This window comes from Anser brachyrhynchus, assembly GCF_964034855.1.
Source record: "Anser brachyrhynchus genome assembly, chromosome: 12".
Classification (NCBI taxonomy): domain Eukaryota; kingdom Metazoa; phylum Chordata; class Aves; order Anseriformes; family Anatidae; genus Anser; species Anser brachyrhynchus.
The window spans coordinates 11313669-11328413 of NC_137707.1; the positions used below are offsets into that span (position 1 = coordinate 11313669).

A 14745-nucleotide genomic window follows, 5' to 3' on the forward strand; every position below is an offset into this window, starting at 1 on the left:
AGCATGATGTCTAAGTAAAAGTCTACTATCATTCTCACTACTTCAAAATTCACTGTTTACAAAGTGATGGAAGCAGGGATAAGCCAAAAGCATTTTGTAAGCCACATGCTGAATTTCTGCCATGAACTCCTGCCAATTTCAAGGGTTCTTCTGAGAGAAGACTGATTCTGACCTGGAGAGTCAGCCGTACAAATGGAATCCGTAAACATACGTACATACACCTGTACATAAATATGCAGAATTGATTTGGTTTGCAATATTAATAGCTACGATCCTTTCAAAACAGAACTGTTTCAAGGTATTATTTTGTTAGTGATCATATTCACAGTCAGTTAATAATTTATTAATTAGACATTATTAGCATAATTTTCAAGATTCTTTCTCCATCTTGGTTCTTAAGACTCAAAACAGAGTAGATTTGTCTTCTTCAACGTATGTAATTTGATATATATGTTTGCAGGCCAGGTGTTTGGAAAATGAAAATCACGGTGTTCTCAACAAAATAGTAGAAGGCAGTCTACGCTTAGGAAGGCTGCAAGAAAAAGTTAAGGTAAGCAGTATTTCTAACCTGCTATTACCTGGTATTTTCTAAAACTTTATTTTTTTAAATGAGAGAAGTCAGTAGTAAATCTATGTCAGTGTTTTTATGAAAAACACTGACCTTATGATTTTTTTTTAAATTAAATGGATCATCAGTTTTTGTAAATGACATTTTCCATTTTGTTTTTGTATTGTGTGTCGGCTAGGTCACTGCATTAACACCATTACTCAGAAAATTATGACAAGTTGTAAAAATGATGAAATACAAATAAAATAGCACTTCTGATTTTTGCTCAGTAATGTAGTCCAGTTATTCTTTTTTTTGTCCACTCTCTGCTAATGCTTCAACTTGAAATCCTTTGCAATTAGACTTAGAAGTGAAAAACATATCTTGAGTATACAGTACTTTTATGTGACCAAAGGGTAGGCAATTTAGAAACTCAGAGTATGTTCAGTCATCTAGCCTAATACATCACAGGTTATCTTTAGGATTATCTAAGGAAATACAAAGCGTAGCATGTAATTGCATTATAACAATGTTTAGTATGAAATACATTTGAAACTCTTATGTTTTAATACCTTTAGTGCTACAGTTATTTAAGGTAAACACTTAAGCAATAGTGTTTGAGGAATAACCTCAGTTTTCTAAGCATATGTATATTTTCAATATTGTGTTATCACGTAAGGCAAGAGGTATAGTACTTTCAAGAAATCTCATTTTTCCTTTCTAGTTGATGGTGGTTGTTTTTTTTAAAGGATTTTTGTTTATATGAAACAGCAATATTTAAAAACATTATTTACAGTCTGCTTAGAAAAAGTGAGAATAAACTACTGGCAAAACTTCGTTGTTCTTAATTTGTGTCAGTATAGGATAGAACTTAAACAGTCAAAACCACCTAATAGAAACTTAAAATATCATGTACTTCTTGTCTATCGTACTAACTGTAACTTTTAGCAAAGTTCAATCACCTTTTTGCTGAGAACACCTTAATTTCTTAAACACCTCCAGTCAAGTAATCCACTTTTCTAAATAGAAGCTTTATTACTTTGTTGTCTGTAGTGATTTCTGAGAAGTTCTGGGTATTCCTTTGTTTTACTTTTTTTTTAAAATCCTAAGTTTAAATACAAACACTGTCAAGTTTTTAATTTGGTTCTTTTTAATCAGAAGACTTTTCTAATCTTAATATGTAATGCATATCACCCCCCTGCTTTAAGTGCTGCCAATAAAAATTCAGGGGAACATGGAAAGGCAATAAATTCTTTACTTGGAAGATTTGTTTGCCTCCACAGTTCATGCACAATTCTAGCAACCATGAAACTTGAACAACAACATTCTTCAAGACTACATACTTCCTACTTAATTGAATAAAATAGGTTAAAGATCTCATTAGTTTGATTAATCAGCCAGAGGAATACCACTATCAGCTGCTTCGGGGAACTGCAGCTGGAGTAACTGCCCTGTGCACCAAGTTGCAGGGTGAACCTGTTACACAGTATTAAGGCAAAATCTGTCTTTATTGGTAAAAATACTTAAAATGTACTAATTTTTGTGAGAAGGTGATATAACTTCATAGTTTGCGTTACATTAATTGTTATCTTAGAAAGGAATGTTCTTCATTGACTTTTAGCTATTATAATGAGATATAAGATAAGAAGTATAAAATTTATCATATGAACTACGGCATACAGTCCTCAGATTAGGATGAGAAAAAAGCTTTTAGCCTACATACAGGTCTGAGTTCCTTAAAAGTGCCGAAAAGATAAGGCATCATAGCTCACCTTTTGGTGAATTCATTCCTCATATCTCAGTGTCCACAATCTACTCCAAAACCATGGTGCAGGTCAGATGTATGGCAGAAAGAGTACGTGTCAAAAGATTTTGTGGGGCTTCTTTCACATCACTGCAAATATTACTGGAGGAGAAGAAAAAAGGAAGGCCAGGTAGGACAGCCATTCTTCACTGCAAATGTATGGCACATACCTCTGTAGACAGACAGTTGTCATTCAAAAACCTGGCAATTCTATTCCCTTTAGATCACTTACCTCTGAAGTCACGTGTGCTTTGCAGACAAAGTGGATCTGATTTTTCTGGTCCAGAGTTGTTACTGTTTTGCAAATTCTTTTGGGTAAAGTAAATGAACAAAAATCCCATGTTTTTTGTTGTTTTTCACTGAGAAGCCTCAAAATAAATCAAGATCAAACAGACCTGTTATTAAACACAAAAATTGTGAAAGCCTTTTAGCAATAACCCTTTATTGAGCTTTAAATTAAACCTAAAACAATGTAGATGTTTAATATACACAGCTTTATTATCAATTTTAAACTGTGTATGCTTGAGTTAGGTAGCAAATTAAGTGATTCTCTTTATAAGTACCCATTTTTAGTTTGGGACTTAGCAATTACTGAAAACCTTATAAAGTCATTCACTGTACAACATGTTTTGTAGCTTATCAGTACAACCATATAAAACAGTGGAACAGTATCAAATAGGTTGAACACAAATATTCAGAAAAATAATTTTTGCTCAGGAACTATGTTAAGGAAACAAAACATGTTTTGGTATTCTAATTTTGAAAACAGGTTCATTTTTACTGACTTTTGTTAGATATTTTTTCAGACATACTATATCATGAAAATATTAAAGCTTACTTGAAGAAATTTTTCTTTACTTGGCCCTTTAAGATTCAACTACCTGATTCTTTGTCATAATTGTTATAACTCAGAACTCACCTGAAAAAAACTGATCATGGAGCAGAATATTTAATGTAACTTTATTTCCCTTCATCATCAGAAAAGATTCAACTCAAACGTACAAGTTTTTCGTTGGTATTCTGTCTATCTAATTAATCACATATAACATGAACTATCTTGCAATGGGACTTTTTTAAGCATATTATACGCAGCATTTCTGATCTTTGTTTTTTTAAACAGTGAGCATGCATTTGATAAAAATGGTTTTGTTTAATGGTTGTTTTAACCTTCAAATATCTCTTCACAGTTGGTTTTCATTCACGTGACGGTGGTCTAAAACTGTTACTTTGGGAACAGGCAATAGTAGCCACCATCTTTTTAGTAAAAAAAAAAGTTAAAACAACTCACCATGTTATTTCTCTAGTAGTCACACAAATTATTGTGCTTTAACAAAAATACACTTATGGTAAACGAAAGCTCAAAGAGATCATCAGAAAGCTTTTTGAAGTTATAGACTTAAAAATGCTTATAGCATAAGGGTTGAAGTCTGATTAAGTTATTTTATGGTTCAGTTAAATATTTACCAACTGATTAAAAAAATTCTGCGTATCAACTTTATGAACAGCAGTCACAAATTTCCTGGAAGAGGCACTGGCAGAAGCTGTACATGAGACACACAGTAAGACTTGAGGGAACAAAACACACCCACAACATCTAGGGTCACTTTTTCAATCACTAGTAAATAGATTCCAACAGGGAGGGAACCAAAGTAAAAATATATATATATATATCATATCAGCCATACCAGTATCGTAAGTACAGATGATTGCGTAGCTTGGAAAAGAGATCTTGATCCAGCTGACTCTGCAAACTCACAGATGCTGACTCAATGCTACGGTCAGCATAGTAATCTAAGGCAGCAGTTTGACTGGAAGTCCTTGTGGAGTCTCTTTGTACTTCCATAATCATAATTACTAAGCAGTTTGATGATTCACAGGAAGAGCTTGGGGAAGTCAAGTTTTTTGGTGTTTCAAGTACTTCATCACAGTTAGAATTCCACGCTGCTCTTTTAATAGGAGTTTGGACATAATGTTTGTATCATTAGGGAGTCCTTCAACTTCATCTTTGTGCAACTCAAATCTCCTGGTGACAAAAGGGACAGATAATGCAGGGAGATCCGCCTCCTATAAGTAATATGTTATTCAAACATCTAGCACAAATTCTGTGAAGACAGTTCAAGACTTTGGGTTTACGACTGCAAACATTGTAACATAACAGATTTTGCACTCCAGTTCATCATTTGGGCATCTTTTCTTCTCCTTCAGTGTGAGAGTAAAATCCTTAAATTAGACACACTGTCAAAAAGAAATCATATCAAGTTGTTTCATGGATTCTGAATCTCTATTTGTAATACTTTTTATCGATGATAAAGTTTTTATAAATATAGGTAGAAGCAACCTTTATACTGAAGATATCTGGCCTCTCCCATTGGAATTACATTTTCAGGTAACTTTACCCCACAGACTGGCTATTTTCTTTTTCCGTCCACTTTGCTACATATTGCAGTTGGAGCACAAAGTTACTGCTAAGAGAAAATGCTAATGGTTTGCTCTAAGCAATTCCTCAACACTAAGGAATTGTTTGTTTCAGAACTGCCTGTAACCATTGCATAGATTACTTTCTGCATCCTGTCAACTAGTTGCGCACACCAAGGCATATGAATGAAACAAGGGTCCTTCTTCACAGCATTCCTATCAACATTAATCTGCGCTTAGGGAAAGATGCTTTGGATCTAACTTTATGAGACCATAGATCTATTTAAGTCTCTGTACACAGGGCTCTTTTATCTAGAGTGTATTCCTGCTTTTTTTTTTTTTTGAAAATACAAGGAACACTTCTGACTCATAGCAACTTCACAAACCCTAAACTGTAAAGGAAAAAAAAAGTCTTTATATAACCAAAAAATTAGTTCACACCTAATTATTTAGTTTTACTTTAGATGAAAATCATTAGCTTACCAGCTCTATTTTTTAAAGCAAGAGTTATACTGGAAAAATGTGCATGTGAACAACATAAATAGCTGCCAAGTAATTCAGTACACATAGTATAAAAGAAATATGGTGCTCAAAACATACCTTTTTGAAATTACTTTATAAGAGTGTAAATTATGTCCTCTTCAGTCCCAGCTGCTATATCCATCATCACTGCTCATCTTGGCTGCTTCCTATATTCCTATGGTGCCATGACCTTGGGCAGACTACCCATTTCAGCTATAGAGGAAAAATAGTACCACTTCCAGCTGTGTTATCCCCTTCTTCCTGCAACTGGTAATCTCCATCAGTCTACTCACTGTTGCCTGCTTCACTTCAGAAAAAAAATAATACAAGACTGTCTTGAACAATTCAAATATAGCAGCTGCTGCAAAGGTTCTGTCAGTGCCTGTAGCTGCGTGCCCAGAACCAGCCCAACCTGGCTCAGCTCCCCAAAATGAGCAGGGAGCAGTCTAGGGTCAGCCATCCTGCTGAAGTTTTACTGCTTATGCATTTTACATCAACTTAGTTATAAACATTCCTAGGAACAAGATAAGAACTATGTATCCCTCACATCTAGTCTCATGTTTTAATCCTTAGGCCAGGAAATGGTGCACTATTGCCCTTTGTGCACCACTTATTTTGCAACCATTCTGCACGTATGGCTCAGCTTCAGTTGGCAGAGGAAGAACAAGCATGTCAAGCCAACAATATTACTATTACCGTCAGAAAATGCAATTCCAAAGTGACACATTTTACAAGCACTGAACTGAAAACAGCTTGTGAAAAGGATCACAAAGTATCTTGCAGTTCTATTGAGTGCTTCCATCCCAAGAATTTCTTATAGCCAATGTCAGACATCACATTCTGCACGTATAACAACAGTTTAAGGACTATGTTTGTAATCACAGGAAAAAAAGCTGTTATTGGATAATGTCTGTTTCTGCCAAGAGAAATGCTGCACGTAGAAATGTGTAACACCTGACAAGCCGTATTTTTTCAGTTCCTCATATGGTTATGTAATTGAATGGAGAAGTTACTTCAGAAAGCACTAGGCCTGTATATTTGGTTATTACTGCCAAGAAGCATAAAATGACTTGTGCCATCAGTAAACAGAATGAACTATTACGTGAAACAGTAATATGTTTTAAAACATGAAGCTACTCTGTTCTACCTCTTAGTATTAAGATTAAAGAACAGAACACACTTTTTTATAGCATGCATTGATAAATATGACTGTTGGACAACTGGTAAGCACCATGTGGCTTTCAGCAAACTGATACAGTAGAAGGTGTCCCTGCCCAAGGCAGGTTGCAAAATACAAGTGTAATGCCTTCAAATTAACAAATAGGTTAAAAAAAACCACATACACATAAGCAACCTACCTGATGTATTTAAGCAAGGCATCACTGATCAAACTGCTAACTCTCTCTCAGCTTCTTTTGTTGGTAGTAAGTTGTTCTTATTTCTGCTGTCATCACATTTTTCCTATTAATTTTTACAGCTCTATAAAAAGAGAGCAGCTGGGAAGCTTGGAGATATCAGTCTCAAAATGACTGAGCAGGAGAAAGAATTTGCCGGGAAGACTGCTCAGTACCAGCAAGAACTGAAGCACCTGCAGCGTTTGCTGGAAGACAAACAGGAAACCCTTAATGAAGTGCTGCAGCAAAAAAGGTATGTCAGTCATAGGCAGAAGTAATCCAATTAGATATAACAGGGAAAAATGGGGTCAGGGCAGTCAACTGTGCACAGCAGAAAGCTCTTGTTTTCCAACAGAGCCTCAAACAGCATATTATTTTCTTATTCCTGTTATAGCTATACTGAAAATGCTGAAATACTCTTAATTCCATCCATCTCAACTCCAAAAAACACCCTTTGAAGGAGAAATTTATTCTTACAACTTTTTTAATATCAAGAAAATATGTATGAAAAATACCAATCTGAGCCTAGTCTCTGATGATTTAGGAGACTAAAAATAATCAAGACATATGTTAGTTATTTAATAGCATCTTCTACTGAAGGCTGAACACTTAGCTGTCCTCCCACCTCAACAGATTTTAGATTACTAATAAAGTAACAAATCTAATGAGTACACATTTGATGGATTTCCTTTTGGATCTACCTTACCGTTTTGTTAACAAGTTACAGATTTGCCACTTTCAGAATAAAAAAACCAAAACAACATTTAACTGATTTTTATAAGACTATGAACAGCAGTCAAGCTGTACTATAAACTACTTCAGCCCAGGCATGCCATTTGTGCTATAGAGCTCAAAAAACTGTTGATTTGTATTGGCATTCCTAATGTTGAACAACAGTATCTCAAATAATTACATTTATGGCCTAACATATTAAAAGTTGCATTATGATTGTTCTCTAACTGTTGGTAGTTCCTATATGTGCCAGTACGGCTTGCAGTGAAACATGAACACATTTTAAAAATATACTTAAGGTTATCCTTTAAACCTTTAGCTTTTTCTCAAAGTATAAGAAAGGCAATCTAAGACAATGACAGATTCACTGCTATTGTAATCTGCTGACTAACAAAGTAGGATTGCTCTTGTGAAGCTCTACAAGGTTTGTAAGTAGAATGATGCCGAAACACTGGAAAACTTCAAAAAAATAGTATGTAGTACTGGAAGTCTTTTAAATAACACACAATACAAGTTAAATGAAAATGTACATTTAGCAGACGGAGAAAATTAAGTATATAGTTGCAGAAATACTAAAAACATATACAAACTCATTTTTGTGGGAAGGACAAAAAGACTACCCCTCTCCAACACAAGCAGAATGTATTTGTAGCTTTTCATTGGGTCAGAATGTTAAAACAAAAACCTGCAGAGTCAAAACCCCACACTTTTCTAACTACAATTAGACTGTGACTGCTGTTTCTTAGATGCTCACCAGAAAAAAAAAAAAGAACTATAAAAGCTGTCTGTTATGCCACACTGAAGGCTTACTTCTGACTGTAGTATATTGTGTGCAAAGCAAGGATTATCTGCAATATGCTTCCTTGACAACAACATGATTTGACTGCTCAGTCCAAAGGAAAGTCAGCAAACACTTTCAGATTCTGTATGTCAGCTTTGTTTAAAAATTAATCCTCCAGGAAAAGTTCAGATACACCATTCCCTCTATATGCATGCTTTCTTGATACTGATGTCATTCTAACCACATTGGTGCTTTTAAAACCTCTCTTTGAACTATTTTTTTTTTTTTTCAAAAATTGATGCGGTTGCTATTGAACTGTATTTGTAGAGTGACAATGAGTATAGCTTGGATGGTCTCATACCTGTCCCAGTTGGGAGCCTTGCTGACAACACTGAACTACAACTCAGAATTCAGTCATCTTTGGTTTTATCTTTTTACTTCTGACTTTCCCTCAGGATCATATGAGCATTAACAATTCAACAAGTTTTTTGTTTTTTTTAAAAAAGAGAGTGTTGACCTTAGAAAGTAGATAAACAAACTCAGGGTAAATCTCAGGATGGCTTGCAGGGGAAGTTCAATCACACAACTTTGACTCTTTGTGCCTTACATCCCCCAAAATATAAGCTGAGAATAGCTGCCTTTGTAAAGTATTTTGAAGCATATACTGAGTAATTGGTAGTATTATCAGACACCCTCATCATTGTGTCAACAGGAAATACAATTCTTGAGAACAAAGTCAGCTACAGTTTTGATGTTTGAAAAATGAGAGATTGCTTCTCAATTAGCTTTTTAGAGACCTGGCAGAAATGGAAAGCTCCAAATCGTTAATGTAGCTTCAAATGTTCCTGGGCAGAGTTTCAGGGATACTCTTAGCAACTGTACTGCCTTCACCTACCTTATTTTGCTTTAATTCAGTTCTTAAGATCACCACCACCACCTGAAGTTCATTCCAAGCAATATGATGAAGATAATCCTAATGCCTTTTCCGTAAGGTATTTTTCTGATTTCTGTCTTTATATCCACTCATAAGGTGAGACACAGAATGAGCTACTACTATTTCAAGGCCACTTTTTACCACTTCTTTCTCAATGGGAGTTGTAATTGATCTTGAAGGATCCTATAAGAAGTGCTGATTATACAGTTGCTAGTACACATCTTTTGGCAAAAATGTAATTTGACAGCACTGAATCTTACATTTATGTTTTACAGAGGTTTCTTTCTCATTTTTAGAAAGTGGTATTCACTTTCACAATTCATAAGAATTTGTGTAAAGGGCTAGCAGAATTCTACAGTGTTAAGATGTGTGCTCATTTTCCATGCAATGCTTTTGTTTTTCACTTCAAGTGATCTCAATTTTCTGATTAAATTGTATTTTGACATATATTAGAAGTGAGTCAGAGGAAACCCAAATGCTTAACCATGACCAGATATAACTCACTAAAAAGTCTGTGGCTAGAATATACTGCATTATTAAACAGCGTTAGCTGCCATGCTCACAAGTAACCTTTTTCTTGAGAAGAACAATAAATAATTCATTTATGCTTAGGCAGTCAGAGAAATTAGCATACAAAGAATAACATAATGCCTTCAGGACTGTCCTTCATATCCCCACTCACCACCACTAACTAAAACAACCCAAAAGTTGACATCACTTCTGTTTGGCCTCCACAAAAAGAGGCATTTAGCTGAGCACAATCTGAACTGACCGTCTGTTTGAGCAGACTTTTTTTTAGCCTCTGAGTGGACAAGATACAGAACTCCTGGCATCTGGCAGAAGAAAAGCGCATGTGTTACAGAAACATACCTATTACAGGAAGCAGAATTGCAGTCACAACAGAGCCTGATTCGAAGACAGTCATAATATTTGAATCTCACAAGCACTGCTCTTTTGGGTAGCCTTAATCCAACTCATTATGTGGGTCAGGATCTTCTTTTTCCTGATCATGTCCTCCCTTAACATTATATTTACCGGCCTTTAAAAAAAAACACACTAATTTCAATCAGAACATTTCAAGCATCTAAATACATACATCGTATAATTTGCTTATGCATATACTGTAATTACGTACTGCAGAAAAGTGGTTTTAAAATTAAGAATGCTGTTTTTTTTTTTCCTAGGAAAGTGGAAGGTGAACTTGAAGTCATTTGGGAATCCACATCCAAAGAAAACAGGAGAATGAGAGAACTCTTACATAAATCTCTGGGAAAAAACGACATGTGGAATACTGTCACAGTTCAAGAGTCATACTTGGATGAAGTCTCTCAGAAGGACCTGGTTTATGGACATGATTTTAGCTACTGTGATGTGAAACCATCACCTACTAAGAACGAAATTCACCAAGAATCTTAGTGATAAGAATAAAGATGCCTAAAGCATATCACCAAAGATAGGATTATCACAGAAGAACGGAGAACTATGTGCCTGAATTTGACTTTTTCAACAACACAATGCAGTAGGACATTTACCCTCTTCAATTTTTTTTGTTAAGAGTCCTCAAAATGACAGCAAGATATTCTCCAGCTACAGCAATATTAGTGAAGTTAAATTTTAGCCTGGAATTACATTTTTTAAAGAAAAGGCTGTTCCTTATTCAGGCAAAATGTGGTACAGCTCTAAATTAACGTAAGTCCACAAGTACATAGTTAACAAAATAAAAAATAATAATGATTTAGCTTGAAGTTCTAACACAGAAACAGCACATAGAATGTGCTATAAATCAACTGAACAGGAAAAGAGAAAACCTCCCTGTGATAATGTCTCTTATATATTTTATATATTTTAATTAAAAGGCCAAATTTCAGGCGTTTCCCCACAAACTGTCAAATAAAATATAGATCATGACCAAAGCTGAAAAAAAAACGGTGTTGTCTGTTCTCTTTGCTGGTGATGAAGGATCCTGACATTCTGTGTTTCAAGTATGTTCTTAGATTGAATTGCCAGCCAAAAAATCTTGTTTTCTCACGGACAGAAATATTTGTGAAGCAAAGAGGACAGAAACATCCTCATGACAACTTGTGGTGCCTGAATGCACAGTTGTCCACAAAGTAGATTTAAAAGAGCCCAGGCCTCAACAAGTTTCCTATCGTAGTTTTGCCAAAGGGATAAGAATCTGGCAGAGGATGCAGTCCTCCCTCCAAATTGAGTGGTCTTTCTCACTTCCAATTCAGTAGCTTTGCAGGAAGCCAGAATTATTTTTTCCAGAGCATTCTCTGCAGCAATGCCAGTCCTTAGATTAGTATGATACACATTTACCTTTATTTTCATAATAAATGCTTTTCAACAATACTGCACATCAATATTGAAACAATATGGAGTATGACTTTCATTTTGGAATTCACATTCAATTTTGTGGACTAGCTTTTTGTTTGTTGCTTCATTTCTGTAACAAAAACCTAAATGGAACCAGAAAAATTTAACAATACAATCTATGACCAGCAGTTCTGTAACATTAGAAATATGAAGCATCTCATCAACTTTGATCAAAGTTAATGAAAAGAGTTGAAAAAGTGAAATACTAAAAGGAATACATACTGTGACTGTCAGGGACTAGAAAGTTTTTAGCTTTCCTGAGGCATTTTCGTTCACAGTAAGGTAGACCCATGAGGAATCAATATTGGAGATTTATCAGTATTTTGAAATAAAAATACTGAAAAATTAGACGCATTTTTAAGTTGTAAAACATGCTCCCCCAAACATACATTGACAGCATTGAAGTGAAGTGCCTGTAAAAGTCACCCAAGGTAGATGCTAAACTCTGGATGTGAACAACAAACACGGTTAAGAAGCTTTAAGCACTTTTACAACTTGCCATTACAAATCAAATGAGATGCAATTACATGCTATTTGAAAATTGGTGTTATAAAAGTGAAAGGTTATCTAGTGGAAAAAGTTGATTGACACTGGATTGCCAGGCTTTCCAAATACGGTACAAAATGCAGCGTCTCCTCCCTGTCACTGCTTAATCTATTTATCATGCAATATAATATTTATCACGAAGGCACTAACTGCTATCCATGGAGGTAGCACCTAGGCAGACTTCTGTCCAACTGGTCTGAGAGAAGTTTTGGTAGTATTTCAGAATGATGATTGAAGTTGCACAAAATTGTGATAACTAGCCAGAAAACACCTTATTTTTCTACTTACCAGAACTGTGTACACTTTTATTTAATATGAGTTCAATAAACTGTTTTGTTTTTTTTTCTACTACTGGGAAAAGAGTTCCTTCACTCTGTCCTTAGGTTAATATACCTATAAACACAGTTGCTAAGTTACGTTTTATTGCAACTTGGATTAGGTAAATAAATTCAGCCTGAACCAAAGGAAAATGCAATGTAACCAACACAGACACTGAATGAAAGATAGATGGGCTGAACTTAACTTCCAATACAAGGACCTTTTATTTCACATACTGAATATAAGTGGAGCACACTTTTTTTCATATATTGCCTTAGAACACAGGTATTTATCCAGCAGAAGCCTTGATTTAAGTCAACTCACTAAAACAAGTTACAGAATACTTTGGTTTCATTTGAAATCAGAAAAAAGGGGTTTTAAATAGGCTAGGTTAGAATTAAATTACCATGTGGAAGACTGAGAACTTGTTTGTTTATCAATACCAAATATATGCTGTCATAGAAAATAAGATCCATCTTTTTGTAATTAATAGACAACATTCCTTATCTTCTTAATTTCTCATTACAAATTAATTCCATAAAGATGATCAATGAAACAATGTTTTTACACCATGATAAAACAATCATTGAATCAGACACTAGTGCTGGAAAGTGTACACGGTAACATATATTATACTCCTGTCAAGGAAACAATTGATACCAACAGTGCTTCTGAAACTTATTTTTATTTTGTAAAGGAGCAGGAAAAACAGACAGATTATAAGTAAAGGGATAATAGACAGACAAGAACAGAGAAATAAATGCTTCTCACAAGGGTGCGGAGTATCAGCTTAAGAATGCAGGATCAGCAGATCTCAGGTATGGCAACCAGGAACTTCACGTGAAGTGACCGTGCAAGACAGTATTACACCGTTTTATTTTAACTGCCAAGTATGACTACCATCTGTTCCTTTTTCCTCTTAAAGTCATATTAAAACAAAACAAAAACATCGTGTGGTGGAAGATTAACGTTTGGGAGGTCTGACTAAGAAGTTCATGCCAACAAAAGAGACATTCCCTTTGGCCAAAAACTAGCAGTATCTCGTTTCTATCTCCCTCTTCTGAGCTATAATACTGGGTGTGCCACTCCTACAGGCCCCACCACAGTGTCAACTGCGACAGTTAACAAGATATTTAAGAAGTCCATCCCTCCCAGGAATGCTACTTGGCCTTATTAACATAGAAATGATTATCTGGAGTCTATTCTTCCTCAAGAATGCACAACTGACTTTGTTAAGGTTAGAATGATTTTCCTTACCTCCTTTTCTCTGAAACAATATGGAAGTCGAGTCTCTGCAGCCACTGGGAAGAAGGGGAGATATCGTACTTGCATTATTATGCACTTGGAGTACTGATATTCCCTGACACTGGCTACCTCCTGCTTCAAATGATTGATTCTTCTCCATGGTCATTAGCTTCATGTTGCAGTAGTCAACAAGAAGATAGGAAAGTGAGGAGCTACACAAGTCAGAAGCAAACAAGTCAAGTTAGGGTAAGATCTGAACATGAACCAATGAGAAATAACTGCTGGTATGTGTTCTTCCCTTTAAAACAGTATCAGATTCTTTTAACTGAGGATTAATTGTGGTCTGAAAATCAATCAAAGGTAAAAGGAAGCATACCACTTTCACAACAAGTGTGGGTCTATCTACATTTTGTCATCTTCACTGTTGTAATCATTTTGCATACATATATGTACAAGTATTCTGAACACTTTAATGCTTACTGATTCTCCTCCCCAGCAGTCATATGATTTTGATCATCTTGTAATTCCTACCAGAAGCACACTTTGAAGTGCTTTGATAAAATACCTTGCCACATAAACCCAATACAGGAGAAAGTATCTTTAAGGGCTTTGATGTAGTTGTACAGTGCATAAAACAACAGGACTCTGCTCCTACTTAGGGGTTGCTGCCACGCTGCTACTATACACATGGATTGGAGCCACAAAAGTTTTTAGTAGTAGGAATTCTGTTGTTCTTTTTCAGACTTTGCATATAAAATTGTAGTTTTCAGAGTTGCTCCTACTAAGCCTGTGATCCTTATGCATGGAGATAATGACAACGGCCATAGATCATTTAATATTTAAATGCTCCTCAAATCCAAAGCTGCCACATTCCACTACACTGAGCTCTTTACAACAGGATAAGCTAAGAAAAAACGAGTATCTACTAAACTGAGTACTGGTATAAAAAACAAGAGCATGAAGAAGTATGCAAAATGGGCAAGGGTTATAATATAAAAGCAGTACTTGATTTCAATATGGTATCAATGTCTACCAATTTCTGTTTTGGTAGCAAGAGATGTTATACTTTTACATACAGAAAAAGTACTCACTGTGTAACAAAGTACCTTACACCTGCTGGCTGCTTCTTTT

At 35.3% G+C, this 14745-nt stretch overlaps 3 protein-coding genes across 5 annotated transcripts in view; 1 reads left to right on the forward strand and 2 right to left on the reverse strand.

Moving 5' to 3' along the window:
* The window catches only part of CEP89 (centrosomal protein 89), a 27636-nt gene extending 15240 nt beyond the window's left edge, over positions 1–12396 (forward strand). For 2 of the 3 annotated variants that reach the window (XM_080552743.1, XM_080552744.1), the window contains 3 exons: positions 461–550; positions 6766–6935; positions 10314–12396. In XM_080552743.1, the coding sequence (XP_080408869.1) occupies positions 461–550; positions 6766–6935; positions 10314–10545 (492 nt within the window). In that variant the 3' untranslated portion in view covers positions 10546–12396. Of the gene's footprint in view, positions 1–460; positions 551–6765; positions 6936–9110; positions 9188–10313 lie in introns of all 3 variants that reach the window. The other variant, XR_013938463.1, reaches the window with a different exon arrangement.
* TDRD12 (tudor domain containing 12) overlaps positions 460–14745 on the reverse strand; it is a 68592-nt gene continuing 54306 nt past the window's right edge. The window contains exons 38-43 of the transcript XR_013938458.1: positions 13627–13826; positions 10000–10168; positions 6647–6888; positions 4037–5595; positions 2584–2746; positions 460–2453 (exon numbers count right to left, since the gene is read on the reverse strand). The gene's annotated coding sequence lies outside the window, so the exon portion shown is untranslated. The remainder of the gene's footprint in view (positions 2454–2583; positions 2747–4036; positions 5596–6646; positions 6889–9999; positions 10169–13626; positions 13827–14745) is intronic.
* Positions 4022–6668, reverse strand: LOC308176357 (E3 ubiquitin-protein ligase RNF182-like; the record flags this gene model as incomplete). The annotated part of the gene is given in 7 exon segments (XM_080551981.1): positions 4022–4051; positions 4054–4292; positions 4295–4367; positions 4369–4502; positions 4505–4535; positions 4537–4571; positions 6647–6668. Coding segments are annotated over 7 exon segments (564 nt in total).